Below are 22,231 nucleotides of genomic sequence, written 5' to 3'. Positions count from 1 at the left end.
CCAACTACACATTGATGTATATAACAGGTTAGAGAATACATTCCACATGAAATATATATTACACATTGCCTATAGTATAGACTCTAACCATCCCGTGACACTCTCTTTTTAGAATTTTGTGACAAATTAGATTTTCTTTTTCCCAGCATGTTTAAAATTGACAAACTGCCAACTTGGATTAAAGGTGTTTTCCCATCCAGTGTGTCAGCACTGTCTGGAGCAGATCAGATAATATGCAAATTCTTGTACACAATGGACTCAGGGTTAGCTGTGTGTTTACATAGAGAGATAACAGACCAGGCTTTATCATCAATTTCCACTTAGCTGAGACACTGCTGCTGCCAAGAGCAGTGTAATATAGTATGTGAACATAAATTCATAACAGTCGTGAAGCCATGTCATTTCCTGGGATAAAAAGGAGCCTATGTGTTAATCGAAGTTACAAACTATCTATGTGCCAAATTTCATCCAAATCCGTTCAGTCGTTTTTGCATGAAAGAGTAACAAACACTCAAACTTTCACATTTATAATAGTAGGATATAATAGTAGGATGACTGTAGAAAACAAAATTGCTGCAAGTGCTGTCCTCTGTAAAATCCATTCTAGAATGTTACTAGGTCAGGGATCGGAGTTTAGGATGGGACTTCCATTTTCATTTTTGCAGCTATTTTATTAGCAGATGATTGTGGAAAAGCACAAAGTCTTATCTCATCAGTTTCAGGATCATCTGACTATACTACAGCCATAGTCTGTGATTCAGAAATCCTGTCAGGTTGAGCAGAGGCCGACAATATCAAACCCTGATTTAATACTGTGTTTCCCTGAAAATAAGATAGTGTCTTATATTAAATTTTATCCTAAAGATATCTATGCCTTATTTTCAGGGGATTTCTTATTTTATTTTTGTGTGCTGCTACCACCACTGCGCTATGCTGAGAAGTGCTTGCTGCGCAAAGACTTTATGAAGAAAAACATTGCAGCCGGCTGAACGCTGTGTGTGGTGCTCCTTGTACACAGGAAAGCTGGCTGCTGCTGCTGATTTTACTGTACATTGTATCCACTGTTCCTGCTGCTGTGGGATGAGCTGAGAATGGACTCCCCCACCGCATACGATGCTTAATGTATGTTTTTACTTAATGCAATGTTTTTCTTCATACAATCTTTGTGCAGAAAGATTATTGTTATTGGGGGATGTCTTACTTTCGGGGGGTGCCTTATATTAGACAATTTAACAAAACCTCTGCTATGTCTTATTTTCGGTGGATGACTTATTTTCAGGGAAACAGGGTAAAAAAAAAAACATTTTAGTAGTCAGATGCTGAACTATTGGGGAAATTAATCAATACTGATGTTTGGTCTCCCGGTCTTGATAATCCCAGCAGTGCCAGAGGATGTCTGATTTATGTTGTTCTGTCTTAAGCGGCATTTACAAAGTCATAGATCTAAAGTTTGCTGTTTTCTTATTCCCCCCAAATGGGTTAGGGGCTTCATGAATCTGCATCACTGTCTATATTTTAAAGTATATCTTTCAAGGTTAATCCTGTTTAGGCCTTGCATTGTGAAATGCTTTACTAGATAATCTTGTGTTAGTGTTGGATTACAATATTTAAGACTCTTATTACTTATTATTTACTTTTTTACTTAATACACTACGAATGCTCATGGATGTATATGTTGGTTTTCATAATGGGGTGATAGCAGATATCTGGCCTTATAATGAAGAATCTGCCTGCATTGAAAATTAGTGGTTGCATATAGTGTTGTCCCATGTGTACCATTAATATACAGTATGTTATGTTTATCAGTGAAAACATTTGTTGGATTGGATAAAATGCAGTATAATGTCAATTATATCTATTTTATAATGAGAGTTGGTTACTCCTTTTTTTTTTTTTTTTTTTTACACAGTACATACAGTGGGTCCAAGGCTTAACAATGACAGGGTATATAAATATGCATATACGACGGATGTGCTAATTGATAAACCCAGAGGATCCCTCGAGGACAGTGTGGGCTACAAGATTTTATCAGATGTAGAAGTCAACTTGGTATGGAGAAACCCTATAAACAAAGATGACCAACTCATCAAGATAGCGGTATGTTTTCTACAGCAGTATTATGGTGATATTGCATATTGTATGCATGAACCATAATGTTTTTAAAAATGGTTTCTTCTGTGAAGAATGTGGATTCTATTAGACATAGGGTCAGTCTGGAAACTACAGAGGATTCTACATTTTGGTCAATATAGTTAATTTTTCAGCTGAGATAAATTCTGGTAATGGGCTAAATTTACTGTAGTCAAAAGATTTTTCTAGTAGTAAATCCTGCCAAAAGCATGTAAAAAAAAGTCACAGATGGCACTGGAAATTTTAGGCCAGCAGATCCATATATGTAGTCATTGTCCCCATATGAAACATATGCACAGTTCTTGTGACCGTATTAAAAGTCTCATGCCCCAGAATTGAATCTGTCTGGTTGAGATGTCCAGCCCATCTTAGACACAGAAATCAGCTGCTCATTGGGTTAGCTTATATGCATGTGGCAACCCTATAACTCACCAAAATTTGGCCATTGCCAGGTATGAAAGAATTGTTACTACTCTTATGTAGACAAGTGTCACTGATTCTTCACACGATGTAAGTTTTCTGGCACTGCTCCATGCTTCATAGGTGCTTCGTATTGCTTGGGTTATAATGCTAAAGTTTAGGACATTACTACTTATATTATTTCCTTTTATTATAGATGAAAAATATTAAAGCAGAAAATATAAACGTACACCCACAAGGTCCAAATATATTTACTGAAACCAATGCAGCAAAACTACTGGGAGATACTAACCTGGATATCCTTCAGAGACCGATTCTTGTGCAGTGGACAAATGGAAAGGTATGAAAGCAAATTATTGATACAAATCATGTGTTGTTTATGTCAACAGAAGGGTTCCCAATCTTAGTGATATATAACCCTATGACTACATCCACTATAAGCATATCTAAATTTGGGGAGCGGAGTAGCAGAGATTGTATAGTGGTTATGACAAACTTGAAACTGGGGGACTAGACAACAGATAAACTATATGGGCATTTGGGCAGTAAGGGGTATGAGTTACTTACTAAGAAAATTAGAATAACATATTTGTTTTATTACTTATCATATAATTATCAGGAAACTTGTTTTGCACTATAAGGCTATGTGCATATACAGTGAATACTTTCTACAACATAGATGGACTGAAATCTGCGACAAATTCCACGTCATACTTCATGATCACTGTTTTACCATACATATCTCCGATTCTAAAAATGTCCAGAAACATTTAGATACAAAATGGATATACTAAAGTACAAGACTCAACTATCTCAAACAGTTCCATTGAAATGCTGTGCGACCGCCACTCCATTTACGCAGGGTAGCAAGGCTTCCCGATTCTTATGATCAGTAGGACCCCCACCAATGTGCAATACTCCTGTGTATAGGGGTTTATGGAAAAGTTGGTTAGTAACGACAGTTTGTAAAAATTGAAGGGGTTGTCTGAAAGGCAACCCTTTATAAGTTTGAGAAGGCATCAGCTGATCTCAGCAGGTATGGATTCTCTCACCGGCAGTGACCAGCTGTTCTCACAGAGGGAGTGCACATCTAGGTTTTCATGTAACATCACATGGCAGTCATTTAGATAGGATAAGATAATCATTTAATAGTCTCACCATGGGAAAATTTCCCCCAAAAAATTAAAGGGAAAAATGAAGGTCCATTCCTTTAATACATGGACCATAAATCTACAGCACTCTCAATCTTTAATGCTTGAAGTGATTTTATTCCAATAAGTAATTCATGTTTATCCAGGCCTAGACAAGCAGTTTACTTCTTAGATTCTGGGTAGTGATTATACTACAGCTGTTTCGGTTGACTTGGACCTTCCTCAGCCAAATCCACTGCATAGACCAGGTGTCCTAAGTGCATAGGTCTGGTCTATCCAGGCTCACAGTATTATTGAAGTTCATGCCTGGATGGACAGGAATTATTTATTGGAATAAAATCACTTCAATCATTAAAAATTGAGAGTGCTATGGATATACTTTTTATGTGAAGGCCTTCCACAAGCACCTTCCCACTGATCGGAGTGCTGGTCCATATGTATATGGCCTAAGGCATGGATAAGTCAGATCTACCGCACAGGGACCCCCTTTTACCGACTGGCTGTCCTATCTTGCACACAGGAGAGGCATAGTGAAGCATAAACTAGCACAATAGCATGTTTTTCTTCTGTAATCTACAGTAGTTCTTGAAATTAATTTTTCAGATTAAAAATTGACAGAATAGACTACATCTGACAGTACAGATAACATAGTTTAGAGTTCATCCATATAGACATCCTGGCAGCAGTTTATTATACCAGCACACAGCTACTGTACTAAGCCAAAGTAAGGAGTGAAAGAAATGTAGAGAAAGTATATCATGGAAAGATCAGTACCTCTTCTATGTGGAAGAGTCATTGTGTAAACTGGATCGCAGTCAGATCCCTACAGATCCTGAGAATTGTATTTGGGTGTCTTTATTTGTTTACCCAGAATTTTAGGCTCTGTCCACCATGTGAAGGTATTTTCGGTTAAAAGCTAGAGCAAACACAGTGTATAACCTCATGTTTAAAGAAAATCTTCAGAGATATTGATGTGCAGTAATATAACCTCACTTATCTCCATGTACCAATAAAACTAATAAATAAGAGATCTGTATAAAGGTCACAAACAACCAATCACATAAAGACACTTGTTAAAATCAGGGGAAGCCTTATCTAAATACTGAGAAAATGTGCTTAGTCTAGGGACAAAGAAACCTAGAACAACTGCTTTCTGAAGTAGGTTCAGATATTGCTTGTAAACAAGCACAATGCACCTAGTCATAGGCTAAAAAATCTTCTAAACCTCTAATGGAACAAGAATATGAGGTTTATGAAGTATGGTGTTTATATTAATAGTGTAGCAATGGTAGAACAAAAGAAGAGGGGGCACTCAACAATATAGCTCTTTTCCAGGCACAAGCAGTGTATAGGCGTCGGCCATTTCTCATACTAATGCACTTCACAAAATGGCGGTTGCCTGTACGCTCCTGATACCACTCTCCATCTGATTTTTTTTATCCTAAATGGAGTAAAGCTAGAGGTTTTTATTGTATATTGGTGAGTGCCCCTCTTCTTTTGTTCTACCATTGCTGCATTGTTTGTGGATGTTTATAGAGGTTGAGCACTACTGAAGCTGTGAAAAGGTCTCTCATTGTACTGTGAAAGTGAAAGGGCTATAGAGGTAGATACTCCACCCCGAGAGCAGTGAGTTCTGTAATAGTGTTATGCAAGTAGTATTCGATCAAATACCTCACCAGGATAGGAATAGGAATGCGTGTAATCGGACAAACACCAAGGGGTTAAACGCTTCGAATATTCGTTCTGTTCGGCCGATTACACGCATTCCTATCCCGTAGAGGTATTTGATCGAATACTACTCGCTCACACTATTCTGTAACTGAATCAGTTACAGGACCACTTCTGAAACAAACACTCCCCTGCACTCAGGATGGAGCATCTACCTTTATCGCCTTACAACTAACAAACTCACTATGGAAACATATGTTTGTGCAGCTTGAAGGGCTTTCACTCCCCACTGGGCTCACATTTAGAAATCCCCTGAGGATTGCCCCTCCATACCGTTGGGACATGAAACGCGTTTGAATATAGGAAATAAGGGAAACTGATCTAATGTGATAGGGAGGTACAGGGAGAGCTCTGAGGACTGTCCATCTTAGGACAGGAGTCACTGTAGAACATAGAGTATAATTATACCAGCCCTTCATCTGCAAGTCCTGTTGAGTCCCCAACGTCTCTCAGTAGGTCCGGATAAGACCGTTCCTGTTTAATCTACAACATGTTTTGTTATGTATACTTAAATTGGTGTTGTTTTTTGACCGTCTTAAATATTTATTATAATTTACACTAAAAGATACCATATATACTCGAGTATAAGCCGACCCGAATATAAGCCGACCCCCCTAATTTTACCACAAAAAAACTGGGAAAACTTATTGACTCGAGTATAAGCCTAGGGGGGGAAATGCAGCAGCTACTGGAAAATTTCAAAAATTAAAATGGTCAGAGTTTTTGGGTGCAGTAGATGCTGGGGAAAGGGAGGGGTGTTTTGGTTGTCTGTCTGTCCCTTCCCTTCCTTTTTTTCCCCCACTTGGAATTCAGTCTGGCTGAATATAGTGTATCTGCAGTGCTCCTATTAACCCCTTCCCAACAGAACAGGAGCACTGCAGATCCTCTATATTCAGTAGACAGGGCACTTTCTGACACAGGGATACCTAATGTGTATGTGTTTCACAGTCATTTTCTACTTTTCTATGTATTCTAGTAAAAGGAGCGATTTAGAACATTTATTTATTTTATTTTTTGCACTATTTTATGGGAGATTATATACATTAATATTGTGGCTGGTCATAGACCCACCCTCCTAAAAAAAAAAAAAAAAAAAAAAAAAAAAAAAAAAAATTTGCTGACTCGAGTATAAGCCGAGGGGGGCTATTTCAGCACAAAAACTGGGCTGAAAAATTCGGCTTATACTCGAGTATATACAGTAAGTTTTAGGGTGCATTCACACGGAGTAAAGTGCTGCATGATGTGGCATGTATACGCCGTGTGAGATTTTGCAGGCCGTATACGCTCCCATTGATTTCAATGTGAGCCGGGATCGTATACGCGGTGCTATTTTGCGGCTGCAAAATCACGGCCGCAAAATAACGCCGCGCATACGATCCCGGCTCACACTGAAATCAATGGGAGCGTATACGGCCCGCAAAATCTCACGCAGCGTATACGTGCCACATCACGCAGCACTTTACTCCGTGTGAATGCACCCTTATAGTTCTTTGGGTTCTCTACTTGTGAGAATATTGGATTGTGAAAAAGAAATTAGTATAACCTGTCATTTATCCATTGAAATCTCTACTCTTTCTATGCTATGAAATCAAGGAGATGGTCCTATCCCCTCTATGATGGTCCTATCCCTTCTGTGCATACAGAAATAGCTGTCAGTTACTACTAGATCTATGTCTTGGATATCTCAATATTGAAAAAGCAGAGATTTATGCAGTGTGTGTGTGTATATATATATATATATATATATATATATATATATATATATATATATATATATATATCAATCTGCTCAACTCCTCCTGCTCTATAATATGCTGCCTGCAGATTGATCTGCATTTTTCATATGTGGGTTATCCTTAAAGATAATGCTGAATCTTCTCTTCAATAACAGATATTGAAGAGTACTATGCTTGGTAGTTATACTGGCATTTCTATTAGGTCCATAATTCCTCACAAGAAATTCTATACTTGTATTTTGGTTTTAAACTTGCAATGTACATAAAAACATTTTGTCCTTCTTTAAAGTAATAAAATTACTATTATTAGTAATTATTCTGGATTTGCCTTTTGCAGAAGGCTGTGATAAAGTAACTTATTTTTGTTGCAGAGTTGACTCTGCTATATCAGACTCTCTGATATGCTGATAGACCTGAATTATACTACAGCAGAGTTTTGGCATTGTATCTTTTTGCTTACCTTTTTGTGTTTAGTGTTATATTTAGACAGTTTGGTCGTTTCCTTATGCATTTTGCATAGTAGCTTCAAACCAGAGTTTCATTTCAGCTCAAAGTTCATTTTGCTGTTCATGAGTCATGTAACGTTCAAGAGGTTACACTGGGATAGCACAAAGGGTAATTCCTAGAACGGTGCGTAATGCTTTATTACTTATATTAATAACCAATGAAATGACACTGGAGCCCAGCATTCACAGCTGAATGTCACAATACAGTACATGTCTGGATCAGTTACAGCAAGCAATGGGCAACAGAGTAAAAGTCATTTTTAGTACAGTCAATGCAGAAGTCTTTAGAGTGATATCATTAATGTATTATAGTACAAGTACAACAAGCAATCATTGGTATTTTCTTCGCCTTATTACAGCTGTTGCTGGTATTACAATAAGTTATTTGTACTGAAACCTGCTTTAAAATTATCAGTAGCATGAATAGGATTTAACAGAAGGACCTATGCCCAAAAAGGATAAAACATAATTTTTTGAAAGAAACATTAGAGAGAACCATTCATCACAAGAATGAGGAAGCCTTCCACTCTTTTCTAAATGGAGAGGAAGTTGTGTGAGCTCATTGCTGGGCCATTCATCTACTGAAGAATAACTAGTACACTGCTCTGCTATCTCTAGAAGTCAAGTAAAGATGGCTCCACTAGCAGCTGAAGGGCATCCATTCTTATGATTGGTGTGGGTCCTAGGAGTCAAACCTCCACTGATTAAACACCTATCCTCTATCCTGTAGACAAACCCTTTAAGACCCTCACCATTCACTAGAACAGACTACCCCTACCAGAACTTGTGCCCTGAGGAGTAATTGTATGGAGTCTGCCGGCAGGAAAATCTGTATCACACTAATGACGCTACCTTGTTGTCTTGCTTCTACTCTTCCCAAAGATGCCTTTCTTGTTTTGCATTGCAGCTCTATTTTCTTGAAAATCAGGGTTTTATTCTTATACAAATTAGCTGAAAGTACATTTAGGGGCATTTCTTCTCCTGCCAGGGCTTCAGTCTTCACTCCAGATTACTGCCCTAACTGCAGACAAAGTAAAAGATGTCTCTAAAGCAACAGGGGGAGGAACTGGGCAGCAGTTAGGGGTCATTATCTAAAGCAGGAGTACAAATGCTGCTAAATCCCTTTTTAACTAATTTTCACAATAAAATTCAGATTTTCATGAAAATGGTGCATAATAAGAAAGGCATCTTTGAAAGTGTTGAGGCTGCTGACTGTTTCCCTTCAAGCATGTTCAGTGCCATTACAGGCAAACAAACCTGTAAGTATAACACCAGCTGTGTGAGGTTGCTCCTCATGAATCAGGCCCTTCCCCATGGTGCCCTTATGCCTAAGAGCAAATTTAGATTCTGTCATCATCTATGCCCAATGATAAATGATAATGAATATGGTACTGGCAGTGATACTGCCCACGCCCTGTCCTGCCCCTACCCGCTTTCAGAAAAGTGATGTGGTTGGCGCAGAAACGCCACTTGTGACTATTTTACTCACAAGTCGTGTTATGTAGTTGCAAGTCAGCAATTTGGTACTTACATTGGGGCCCTTTGTTGTGAGTGTCTGCCCTTAGATAAGTTACCAGTGATACAATCCTATAAGATTCTGTGACATCATAACTGTGCGCATGTCAGGTAAGCTGCTGACATTACAGCTGTGTTTCTGTTAGGTAACTGTTGTGACATCTCAATTTCTTAGGACAGGTAACTGCTGTGGCAGGTGATTTAGTCAAGTAACCTACTGTGACATCACAAGTCAGTTTAATTTAAACTACTGTGACATTATAACAGTGTTTTTAACCAGTATGCTACTCTGACCTCACAAATGGGCTTTAGTCAGGTGAACTTCTGTGACATTACAAGTCACAAAGGTGACTGGAGGGTGACCTTAAACTGGGGGCAGCTAGAGGGGGGCATTAAACCGTAGGGGTAGCTGGAGGGTGAAATTAAATGGGGGGAACCTAAAGGCGGATATGTCCCTCTCCAAAGTTTAACATAATAAAACACATATCCTCACCTATCCTCACTCACCCTCTGTTCTCTATGCACAGTCTCTTCTCCTGGAGCATTCTAGGGAGCCACAGGCATGATGTGAGTGACGTCATTAAATTGAGTCTACAGCGCCAGGGTCACAGTGGTGAAGCAGGAGCGGTCTCAGACGGCTCCTGCTTCATCATTGTATTTAACTCATATGCGCTCTCCAGGTGCAGATGAGTTGAAACTGGGACATACCTGCCACTGACCAGGACAGTGGGACAGGACACGAAATCCGGAACTGTAGCACTGAATCTGGAACGGTTGGGAGGTATGGATAATCCCTTGTATCTTTAGATGTGTTGTGACACCAAATATGGTAGCCTTTGCCTATAATTATAGGGTTACGTATCCTATGTGGTCCATAAAACAGCTCTATATGAATTGACCTGTTGGTTAGCTCTAATTTATCTGCTATGTTGAACCTTATGTGTTATGTTAAAGCTCTGGAAACATACATCAGCTTAAAACATTTATCATTTAGATCAAGATACTATGCTTGTTATCTTCATCCGTAGAAGTGACAGTAAGGTGACAGTCCTGGAGTGCACTCACCTATCCTTTTCTATCTTTTCACCTGAAAGTCTTAGTAGCAACACACTCTAGTAAAGACATAAGTCAACGTAAAGGGACTGTCTGGTCATGAGTGACCATGTTACAAAGGATTAAATAACCTTGTAATAATTTGCTATTAAAATACTATATATATATATATATATATATATATATATATATATATATATATATATATATATATATATATATATGTGTGTGTGTGTATTTTAAATGCTACTTCTGGCAGTCTGCTGCACGTAGGTACTGTAGACATGTCTATGCCACACATGGGCTACTACTAAAGTACTCCCTTTGTAGTTTCATACAAATGCCACATGATCTCCTTATGAAGCTATTCTCCATATAATGCCAGTCCAGGGAAGCCCTAGAGTAAAAATTTATTAAAAGTTTATGGAAAGTGATTTATTGTACTTTAAAATAGTATTTCAATAGTAGTCATGTCTGTCCTATGTTGCAAGGTCATGCTGTATGTTACAGTCATGCAGGAGGAAAGGATACAAAGTCCTTAAGTGTAAAGCAACACATAACAGCAGATAAAAGAGTAGTTCAAAGACTCCTGAACTGAAGACACATCATTACCTATATCATAGTATAAATTCTTGGCACAACAGTAAATTAAAATATTAATAAACATTTTTTTATTGACCCGAGAGAGATATCATCATTTTCCTTGCTCATTTTCTGGCACCTTGCTGTACACAAAAGCAGATATACTTTGTTGCATTTGGTATACACTAATATTGCACCTTTAACAAAGCCTAAATTTATACTATTATGTTTTATTAAGTCTAGGAAGCAAATGTTGCTGCAATAGATATCAACTCAAAAAAATTCAAGCTGGGGCTTTTAGGGTCAGTTCACATGTGAACCGTCCTCGCGGGTTTTGACACAGAGAGAGCCGCTGCGAGCCGCGTCTCTCTCTGGTCAAAACCCGCCTGCCGCGACCATCGCGGTCACAGCTTTCCCCTCCTATGTCGGCTCAAATGAATGAGCCAACATAGGAGGGTGCTGCCGCTAGGCGGAAGCCGCGGTCCAGCGCGCTGTGGCTTCCGCCTGAAGATAGGACATGTCGCTTCTTTTCTCCGCTAGCAGCAGCCCGCCGCTAGCGGAAAAAAAGAAGCCCGGCGGTCTGCATAGACCACCATTGTAAAGGGGCGGATTTTGAAGCGAAATCCGTTGTCAAAATCCGCCCCTTTGCCCACGTGTGAACTAGCCCTTACAGTTCCAAAGGACCTATTAGATCTCCTGACATGGAATTTCTAGGAAATACTTGCATTTCTCTAATAACAGAGATAACTCTTCTCTGTTGTGTCATCCCTCTGTTATTCCTCTTAGAAATATTTAAATATATTGACATCTGAGTGTTACCATTCCTCCTGTAAATGCTACTATATACTCTGACATTGGCTAAGCAGTCAAAATGTGTATGGACAAACTGTATTTACAAAAGGAATGGAAATTGCCAAATGTTTTTAGGAGGAATAATAATAGGACAGCCTAATTCAGTGCTCTGAGAAAAGATAATCTGTAATTGTTCTTTTATAGGGTGTACAGATGTGTACAGGGTGTACAGATATTTACTAAAGCAGAAAAGTGACTTCTTACTTACTTTACTGACTTTACTGCATGTACATGCCAGAACCATCCTTGAGGGAAATCAGGTCGCTGCTCATACCCATTCATGTGGCAGTATTGTGGCTCAATAGTAAGCACCCATACCTTACTGGGTCCAAACCTTAGGGCATCTCAATGGAGTTTCTATGTTCTCACTGTGTCTTTGTTTTGTCCCACACTCCAAAAACCCTATCAGTAAGTTAATGGGCTTCTTATGATATTGGTTCAAGTGTGTGTGTATGCCTGTTAGGAAATATAAGCCCCACACATTGCTCGATATATGCAATGGTCCCTCCTTTACAGTGCTGCAGAATATGTTGTTGCTATTACTATATAAATACAATCCATAAGTGATAAACCTATAGACCTATACACTTATAGAGTACCAATGTATGCTGCTAAATAATAGTAAGGAAAGTTTACAAGGTGTGCATGAATTTTATGTAATGTTAATCATATTAAGTTTCTGGTTAACAAACATTTGTTTCCGTAGGTAAAAACACTGTATCTGTACCCGAATGAACCTACAGTCCTTACTAATATCAAGAGAGGCTTGGCAAGCTTATTCCAGATCCAGCTCAACCCTGGTACAGTCACTGAGGTAATAGTCTTAGAAGATGTGGGCAGTTAACACAAGTGGCAGCTTGTGGCCCAGCAGGAAGTTAGTCAGGCCATAAAAGTCCTTGGACTGCTGAGGTCATCTCCAGTGTCTGAGGAGGTTTCATAATATGTAGGAAGCAAAACATAGGATATGTAGAATCATATTCTTATGGTGGGTAGGAAAGGAATAATGCAATGTGTAGGATTGTGAAAGAATGTGAAGCCTGTGTGTTGATCGGTCACTTTCTTATCTGTCACACATACCTACATGTACCATAGGAATGGCACTAAGGTTTCTTTTATTAATTATGTAACCATGAAATATACATGGATCTCAAAGTGGCCATAGTTCAGATACTAGACAATGACCAGGAATTTAAATTGATATCTTGCATGTAAATATCATTAGAGCTGCCAGAAACAAAAGTAGTCAAGCAATGTTTTCTTTTGAGCAACTTCCCAATGTCAACAATAAGTTCTCAGGTACATGGCCATATTATGCCCCTGTAAAACTTCCAAGTTCTATGGAGCCTTTATAGGGCACCTAACTTCTAAGTTGCTTTATTCTACCTCCAAATGTCATAGTTTTATTCAGAGGTTTTATCTGGCAGATTCTCTACAATTGTTATTTAGATCCTATTTAATAACGGGGTTGTGTATTTCAGGTCGATGTATCTGGAAATTGTAAAGTTACATACAAGACAAAACAGAATCAGGTGAATAAAGTCAAAGAACTTGACAGCTGCAGAATCTCCAAAACTGGGTTTACTAACTCCAACAAGGTATGACAGCACATTGGAAAGTATTACTGTATGAACAATGTTATCAGTACCAGTGAATCCAGTGTTATTAGAACCAGCAAATTTAATGCTATTAGTAACAGTCCTTCAATAAAAAGTAGTGGGGTCCTGACATAACTAGTATTGGTAAAAAGTGGCTGTCTTAGTGATGAATTATGGAGGATCCACGAGGAAGATCCATCTCCCCCAAACATGTTCAAATGCCAGCACCACTACAGAGCACATTACAGTGATAAAGAATGTGATGTTATGTATGTCACTACTGTATATTTGGAGCAAAACAACTTTGAAGTCTTATGTATCACTTAATGATACAGTTGGTGCACTGGGGGTGGGCTTCAACCCTGGAAGCACTGCTCTTGCTACTCCAGTAGGATGGGTGATGTCATAGCAGTGGGTGGATCAACTCTCACTGCCCAGGTTGACATAAGCAGAAGATATTAGGGGTCTGAGTGACAACAGCTGAAGGCCCACCCCAACTACCAACTACCTCATTTGCATAAGACTTTAAAGTTGTGTTTCTTCAAATCTAGAAAAGTGACATACATGACAAGTGTGCATTATTTATCAGTTTAACCCCTTCCCGACATCTGTCATGCAGTTACAGCATGTGCCAACTATACAGCGAAGACCCAGCACTAATGTCAAGCCAGGACTCCCCCTCCAAAGTAAAAATAAATAAATAAAAAATTTGACCCCATCAACCCCTTTATTGTTCCCTTAACAGACAGGATCCTACTGAAGGCTCCCAGGCTTATCATTGATATTGAGGCTGGTGTATGATGGAATGAGTCTTACAAAGAAAACAACACAATACCAACAGTCAAATATGGTGGAGTTTCAAAGATGTTCTAGGGTTGTTTTGCTGCCTCTGGTACCGGGTGCCTTGACTGCGTGCAATATTAGATTTGTATGCAGCACTCGGCTTTCATGTTTCTATGGGCCCTTCTGATTCGGGTCCAAAGCCGTAATTCATAAAAAACAAATTGGAGCACTCCAGTGATGAATTATAGTAGAGATTTAATCATGAATTTCATTTTACAATGTAGAGCCCAGTGTCAGAAAGATGGGTTTGCATCCTAGGTCTTCCAGCAAGACAATGACCCCGAACATACTTCAAAAAACACCCAAAAATGGATGGAAATAAAGTGCTGGACAGTTCTGAACTGGCCAGCAATGAGTCTAGATTTAAATGCAATTGAATACCTGTGGAGAGATCTTAAAATTGCTGTTGGGAGAAGGCAGCCTTCAACTATGAGAGACCTGGAGCAGATTGCAAAAGAAGAGTGGCCCAAAATTCCAGTTTAGAAGTGTAAGAAGATTGTTGATGGTGATAGGAAGGGATTGATTTCAGTTACTTTTTCCATAGGGTGTGCAACCAAATATTAAGTTCAGAGTGACTGTAATTTTGTCCAGCCCATTTATGGAGTTTTGCATGAAATAATATCATTTTGGGCTTTTTTTTCTTTGTTTTTTTTTGTGTTGTTCCAATACACACAAAGGAAATAAAAATGTATACAACAAAACATGTTTAATTACAATAATTTTCTGGAAAAATTTCAAGGGTGCCAACACTTAAGACCATGACTGTATCTCTAGGTCAATCCTATGGACTCCTAGCTTCAGCGTTACAATGTTCGCCATAAAGTCCTAGATTATCTTGTATGTTCATTCTATATTCATACACATATGTATTTAAGTCAACATGCTAATAATATTCTCATTTGACAGGTCCTGGGCATCTCTAACAAAGGAACATCTAGTACAGTTTACCATATTGAAGATGACAACTTAAAATCTGTGTTGGCAGAAGAAAACCATGTGCTAATACTTAATGTACATGAAAGCATTGCAGCAAAAGTTATTTGTAGGTAAGTTTTCTCTGTTGCCAAAAGTAAAATGTAAGCCTTAGTAAACACAAGAGAACTTTAAAAATGTCATATATTCAGAGACCTGTACAAGTAAGATATGAGATGTGATTTCAAAGCCTGAGGATGTACCACTGAGATGTTGAAAGGACATGTTCCTTCTTTCTGTCAGGTGTAGGGGTACTGCCATAGACACCTCTGAATTCCAATCTGCAACTACATCAACAGTAGCCAATGACAAATTATTTTAATACAGGCAAAAGATGTGCAACATGTTTTTTGTGGCAAAATTATGACATACTCCACTTTTACCTATTTTTAATGTTAGGTACCTCTTGATAAAGCGCCCTATTTATATCCCTACATATTTATATAACTTAATGTTATGGGTTAGCTACAGATATGCCATACAATATTAGATCCATTTTAATTGTTTACAATCTGTTTTGTTAGTTTGTTTTTCTTTAGTTATTTTTGGTTAATTCTTTATTGTTTTATTTCTTTACTTGTAGACAAAAACTCGAGCTAAAATCTAGTAACGCCGGACCTAAAGAACTTGCTGGAAAGCAGCTGTCCAGTGTAGTAAAGGCGGTAGATCCTAAATATATAGCCACTCCCCTAGTGGCTGATCAGGTCAAATCAGAGTGTAAAAGCTGTCCCACGGTGAGTACAATTCATCTCATCTTTAAAATTCAAATGTCTACATTGTAAGAAAAATGTATAGGAATATCTATAGTAGAATAAAACTATAGAATACTATAATATGCCAATTACCTGTTATTTAAAATCATTTGCAACTGAGGACGGTTGTGCATTTCTGAAAAGTGGATCGGGATTAGTGAGAGGTGGTGTTGGCTTCCACAGTTTGACTGTTGTACTGTACTGTAAATACATTGCATCTTCCTCCAATGCGGTATGGAGTAAGACTGACTTAAGTTCCGCCCAAAGATTTTCCAGGCGTTAGCTTCTTTTTATGGTTTTAAAGGGGTTGTCTTGGGAGTTTAGTTTAACTTGCCTGATCCAGCGGAATCTTTGAACTGGACCTGGGGTTTCTGGTCTGGTTTCAACTCCCAGGTCAAGAGATCGAAATCAGCGTTCCAACCCCAGGTCACTCATTGCTCTGCCTGTGCTATGGAAGCAGGCTGAATATGCCAGACCCTATAATTATATATAATTACCTTTGAGATCAGGGAGAGAGGGAGGAAGAAGAGTGACTGGCAGATCAACCTAGGGGTTGAAATGCTGGTTCCAATCACTTAACCTGCGGGTTGCAACCAGTGCCGAACCTCCCATGAGGCGACCTGAAGCGACCGCTTCAGGCGGCGCTATGCCACGGCCCCAGGGATGGCGGCATTTTTGTTTACCTAAGCCAGTCCAGGACAAGCTGTCCTGGACTGGCTTAGCACCGAGCGGTGGATTGGGGAGGCTGCTGGAGCAGCGCTACTCCAGCGGCCTCCCCTCACGCTCAGGCAGAGAGCAGGTCCTCTCCCTGCCTGCTGTCTGCCTGCGAATGCAGCCAAGCTTTCTGTCGTCCGCCTCGGGCGGCAAAAAGGAAGGTTCACCCCTGGTTGCAACCCCTGGGTCTATGATCAAGAGTCCTTCGGATCAGGTAAATTAATGTAAACTCCTGGACAACCTCTTTAAAGAGGACCTTTCATGTCCTCGGGCACATGCGGTTTTATATACCGCTAGAAAGCCGACAGTGCGCTGAACGGTTTTCTCATTATGTGCACCGGAGCAAGAGATATCGATTTACCAATATCTCTTTACTGTCAGAAGGGTGTTTCTGACAGTTTAGCCGGGCTGTAAGGAACGCCCTTCCCTCCTTACCCCCCCCCCCCACCCCATCTGTACTGTCCATAGCCCTGTAGTGTCAGAGTGTCCTTACCACCCAGCCGTGATGCTGAGCTGTGAGGAACGCCCCCAGTACTAGTCTATGGACAGCTCAACGTCACAGTTGGGCAGTAAGGAACGCCCCTCTGACACTACAGGGCTATGAACAGTACAGTCGGGGATGGGGGGGCGTTCCTCACAGCCCAGCTAGACTGTCATAAACACCCTTCTGATAGTGAAGAGGTATTGGTAAAGGCACCAATATCTCTTGCCCCGGGGCACATAACGGGAAAGTCGACAGTGTGCTGAATTCAGCGCACTGCCGGCTTTCTAGCGGCGTATAAAACTGCATGTGCCCCAGGACATGAAAGGTCCTCTTTAAGTGATAAATGACTAAATCTAAAGAATTTATTTGTGTGATTATAATTTATGATAATTTTTCCAAAAATATTTTAGTTGATGCAGCAATGGAAGACTATTCGCAAGTATCTGGAACCTGAAAATCTTTCAAAAGCCAGTGCAGCACGTAGTTTTTTGCATCTAATTCAGAGTCTTCGAAGAGCTGGAAAGTCAGACATTGTGACACTTCTCAAGTCAGAAAAGGATGATGTTCTGTGAGTATTAGTCCTATTTACAGTTCTGTGGTCCTGTACACACTTTTTCAGGTGCAAACCACTTTATAGTCATACTATATGTGAATGATTCTAAATGATTAAAATGCTTTGAGGAAACTAACAGATGTTGAATCTATGACCAGTGGCATAACTAGGAACGGCGGGACTCCTTGGCGAATTTTTGACATGGTCCCCCTCCCGACCGACGCTTACCGAAGACCCTGACTGACCCCGCCTGCATGCCTGCGCTCTCTATTATGCCCCATAGTGGCCCCTGTACACACTATTATGCCCCATAGTGGTCCCTTCACACAGTATTATGCCACACAGTGGCCCCTAAGCACAGTATTATGTCCCATAGTGGTCCCTACACACACTATTATGCTCCACTGTGGACACCCATGAACAGTTATTATACTCTGGGGTCTTTTCAGACCCCAGAGTATAATATTCGGAGACCGAAGGGGGGTACCAACATAAAAAACTATACCAAAAGTATAGTCCTATACCAAAAGTAAGGAAACGGCAAAACCGCACATAAAGATTAAAGCCAATTAAAAAAAAATACATGTTGGTACTCTAGAAATAAACAAGAGCCCCGTCAAAATATGCTGGGAAACCTAACCCTAAATAGAATAAGGTGGACCACTAGCAATTAATGAATAGAATGAGGATACTGAATCTAAAAAATACATATATTATGTATATTGATTGAATAAGAATATTGTGGGGAATTTATTTAGCTTTTCTTACACCAGTCATGTGCATGTCCATGCTCTAGTATGAAATCTACACCCGTAGATTTATTATATGGCTCACACCATTTTTCTGGTGTGAGTTATAATAAATATGTGGCACATGAGTTATATTAAAGATATGGCACATCTTTGGCACAAGAAAGGGTGGTGTCCCAAATTTGCACCACATTATCAATCTGAAAACATGTGTTAATGGGTTAATAAATTCCCCCCCAGTGTGTGAAAACTTGTTGCAAATTTCCTATGCTTGTTATGCAATAAAGTATACGCTACAATCCTAAACAACATGAGTGCTAAACAAAAAATCCTGAACAATAGTCAATGCAATAGAGTTATTCAACTGAACAACGTAACACAAAAAATGGCCATATGCGCTACGGCGCAAAATCAAAGAATACTAAAAATGAAATATCTAATAATAACAACCAAGAACACTGCAGAAGTGGAGTGGTTATGGAGGAGAGAGGTAATGTGAACCTCATGTGCATTACCACCTGAAACATGGCTTCCTTTATGCTGTAACTATGCTCTCCCCTCAGTCCTCAGCTGGTTGATGCTGTAACCTTTGCTCAAACACCTGATGCTCTTGCGGCACTCTTGGAGATTTTGGACTTTAAGAATGGAACTAGACCTCTGTTACAGGAGAGGTTTCTATATGCCAGTGGCCTTGCCTCACATCCAGATGAAAGCATGTTGAGAACTTTGCTGGTAAGTTTACTTTGCTAGTGATAAGCAAAAAAATCTGACAAAATAAGTATTTGATAAAGATTACAACCTACAATATAAAGGGCTTTCATAGAATAGTGCTCAGAATATTAACTGACCACCTATCATCTTCGAGGCATCTTCTAAGATAACTCAAATTGCAGTAGAGGTTACAGGTAGAGATGAGCGAACACTAAAATGTTCGAGGTTCGAAATTCGATTCGAACAGCCGCTCACTGTTCGAGTGTTCGAACGGGTTTCGAACCCCATTATAGTCTATGGGGAACATATACTCGTTAAGGGGGAAACCCAAATCCGTGTCTGGAGGGTCACCAAGTCCACTATGACACCCCAGGAAATGATACCAACACCCTGGAATGACACTGGGACAGCAGGGGAAGCATGTCTGGGGGCATAAAAGTCACTTTATTTCATGGAAATCCCTGTCAGCTTGCGATTTTCGCAAGCTAACTTTTCCCCATAGAAATGCATTGGCCAGCGCTGATTGGCCAGAGTACGGAATTCGACCAATCAGCGCTGGCTCTGCTGGAGGAGGCGGAGTCTAAGATCGCTCCACACCAGTCTCCATTCAGGTCCGACCTTAGACTCCGCCTCCTCTGGCAGAGCCAGCGCTGATTGGCCGAAGGCTGGCCAATGCATTCCTATGCGAATGCAGAGACTTAGCAGTGCTGAGCCAGTTCTGCTCACCTACACATCTGATGCACACTCGGCTCTACTACATCTGATGTAGCATCTGATGTAGCATCTGATGTAGCAGAGCCGAGGGTGCACTAGAACCCCTGTGCAAACTCAGCTCACGCTAATAGAATGCATTGGCCAGCGCTTATTGGCCAATGCATTCTATTAGCCCGATGAAGTAGAGCTGAATGTGTGTGCTTAGCACACACATTCAGCTCTACTTCATCGGGCTAATAGAATGCATTGGCCAGCGCTGATTGGCTAGAGTACGGAATTCGACCAATCAGCGCTGGCTCTGCTGGAGGAGGCGGAGTCTAAGATCGCTCCACACCAGTCTCCATTCAGGTCCGACCTTAGACTCCGCCTCCTCCAGCAGAGCCAGCGCTGATTGGTCGAATTCCGTACTCTGGCCAATCAGCGCTGGCCAATGCATTCTATTAGCCCAATGAAGTAGAGCTGAATGTGTGTGCTAAGCACACACATTCAGCTCTACTTCATCGGGCTAATAGAATGCATTGGCCAATCAGCGCTGGCCAATGCATTCTATTAGCGTGAGCTGAGTTTGCACAGGGGTTCTAGTGCACCCTCGGCTCTGCTACATCAGATGCTACATCAGATGCTATATCAGATGCTACATCAGATGTGTAGTTGAGCAGAACTGGCTCAGCACTGCTAAGTCTCTGCATTCGCATAGAAATGCATTGGCCAGCCTTCGGCCAATCAGCGCTGGCTCTGCCGGAGGAGGCGGAGTCTAAGGTCGGACCTGAATGGAGACTGGTGTGGAGCGATCTTAGACTCCGCCTCCTCCAGCAGAGCCAGCGCTGATTGGTCGAGTTCCGTACTCTGGCCAATCAGCGCTGTCCAATGCATTCCTATTGGAAAAAGTTTGTCACAAAAATCACAATTACACACCCGATAGAGCCCCAAAAAGTTATTTTTAATAACATTCCTACCTAAATAAAGGTTATCCCTAGCTATCCCTGCCTGTACAGCTATCCCTGTCTCATAGTCACAAAGTTCACATTCTCATATGACCCGGATTTGAAATCCACTATTCGTCTAAAATGGAGGTCACCTGATTTCGGCAGCCAATAACTTTTTCCGATTTTTTTCGATGCCTCCGGTGTCGTAGTTCCTGTCCCACCTCCCCTGCGCTGTTATTGGTGCAAAAAAAGCGCCAGGGATAGTGGGAGGGGAATCGAATTTTTTTGGAGTTTGCCACGTGATGTTCGATTCGAATCAAACACATCGAACAGCCTGATATCCGATCGAACATGTGTTCAATAGAACACTGTTCGCTCATCTCTAGTTACAGGTCTATAAATGGCTCATATAGGTTGGTGCACTCTTGCCTTGAGCTTAAAGCTTCATATTTTCTTAGCGGAACAATTACAATACTTATATAGTGTAATTTCTATAATAATTGTATATAGTAGAGATACGGGTCCTGATTTAGGCTGTCTCCACCACTCATCTATGCTGGGTAAATAAGCTACAGACTCTTCTGCGCTAGGATGGGATGTAGAAAGAAGAGGTTGCAATTATGTTGTAATGTCTTTATCTCCTATATTACTGTAAAATAATAATAATAGACTTAGAAGATGTCATATTTCTTTACCACAATATTGAAATATTTCTGCATAATTTCAGTTATTTATTGCTCCCTTTTTATATCACCTTACAGGACAAGTATAAAGAAAAGATAGCAAATGATGAGATAAGAGAAACGGTGGTTATTATCATTGGTGCCCTCATCAAGAAACTCCACCAGGCTACGGGCTCTGAATTACCAGTAAATACTGCATTACATTCTAGTGTGCATGTGTATGTGTATAGGGGGTGTTTGTGGCATTCTTTGGTGGGGTGGTTTCTTTTTGGGTGTAAGTACTTGTTAAATATGTAAGCCATGCTAAAACTTTGTATATGGGTATTTGGAAAATGAAAAAAAAATCCATTTATTACAATAGAAAAAGAAAAATTACCTAAAAGGGAGTCTGTCCGCAGTAAATTGGACATGCATATAATCCCAGTACCTTGTAGAGGTGATTCTTCACTTTCCCAATATGCCTCTGTTATTCACTTGGAGCCCCATTTTCATGTAACTCGCCATTTTATTCAGATCAAATGAGAGGCAAAAGTGCTTTAGGGAGTTCCTTTGTTTGCTCTAGATTCCCAGACAAAAAAACTTTTGTTCCTTATTTGCATATTAATATAACAGTGATTTACATGAAAATGCAACTCAAAGTTGGAAAATGTAGAATCACCTCTACAAGGTACTGGGATTAAGTTGAAAACAAATTTACTGCTGACAGACTCCCTTTAAAGGGTCTCTATCATTGGGAAAAATCATTTTTAACTAAGCGCATACTTGCATAGCCTTTACAAAGGCTATTCCACACATACCTTTTGTAGGTTAATCGCCTCAGTAGTTTTTGAATGAGAGAGTTTTTATTTATATGCTAATTAGT

General features: G+C 40.0%; 1 protein-coding gene across 1 annotated transcript in view; it reads left to right on the top strand.

The window, feature by feature from the left end:
• MTTP (microsomal triglyceride transfer protein) overlaps positions 1 to 22,231 on the top strand; it is a 59,112-nt gene that overhangs the window by 20,006 nt on the left and 16,875 nt on the right. The window contains exons 2-10 of the mRNA XM_075285601.1: positions 1,910 to 2,097; positions 2,747 to 2,890; positions 12,380 to 12,487; positions 13,152 to 13,268; positions 15,018 to 15,157; positions 15,667 to 15,817; positions 17,444 to 17,601; positions 18,899 to 19,067; positions 21,448 to 21,555. Of these exons, the coding sequence (XP_075141702.1) occupies positions 1,910 to 2,097; positions 2,747 to 2,890; positions 12,380 to 12,487; positions 13,152 to 13,268; positions 15,018 to 15,157; positions 15,667 to 15,817; positions 17,444 to 17,601; positions 18,899 to 19,067; positions 21,448 to 21,555 (1,283 nt within the window). The remainder of the gene's footprint in view (positions 1 to 1,909; positions 2,098 to 2,746; positions 2,891 to 12,379; positions 12,488 to 13,151; positions 13,269 to 15,017; positions 15,158 to 15,666; positions 15,818 to 17,443; positions 17,602 to 18,898; positions 19,068 to 21,447; positions 21,556 to 22,231) is intronic.

The sequence above is a fragment of the Leptodactylus fuscus genome, chromosome 1, assembly GCF_031893055.1.
Source record: "Leptodactylus fuscus isolate aLepFus1 chromosome 1, aLepFus1.hap2, whole genome shotgun sequence".
Taxonomy (NCBI): Eukaryota; Metazoa; Chordata; class Amphibia; order Anura; family Leptodactylidae; genus Leptodactylus; species Leptodactylus fuscus.
Note: the sequence above shows the minus strand (reverse complement) of the source record. Positions and strands in the feature narration are given on the sequence as shown.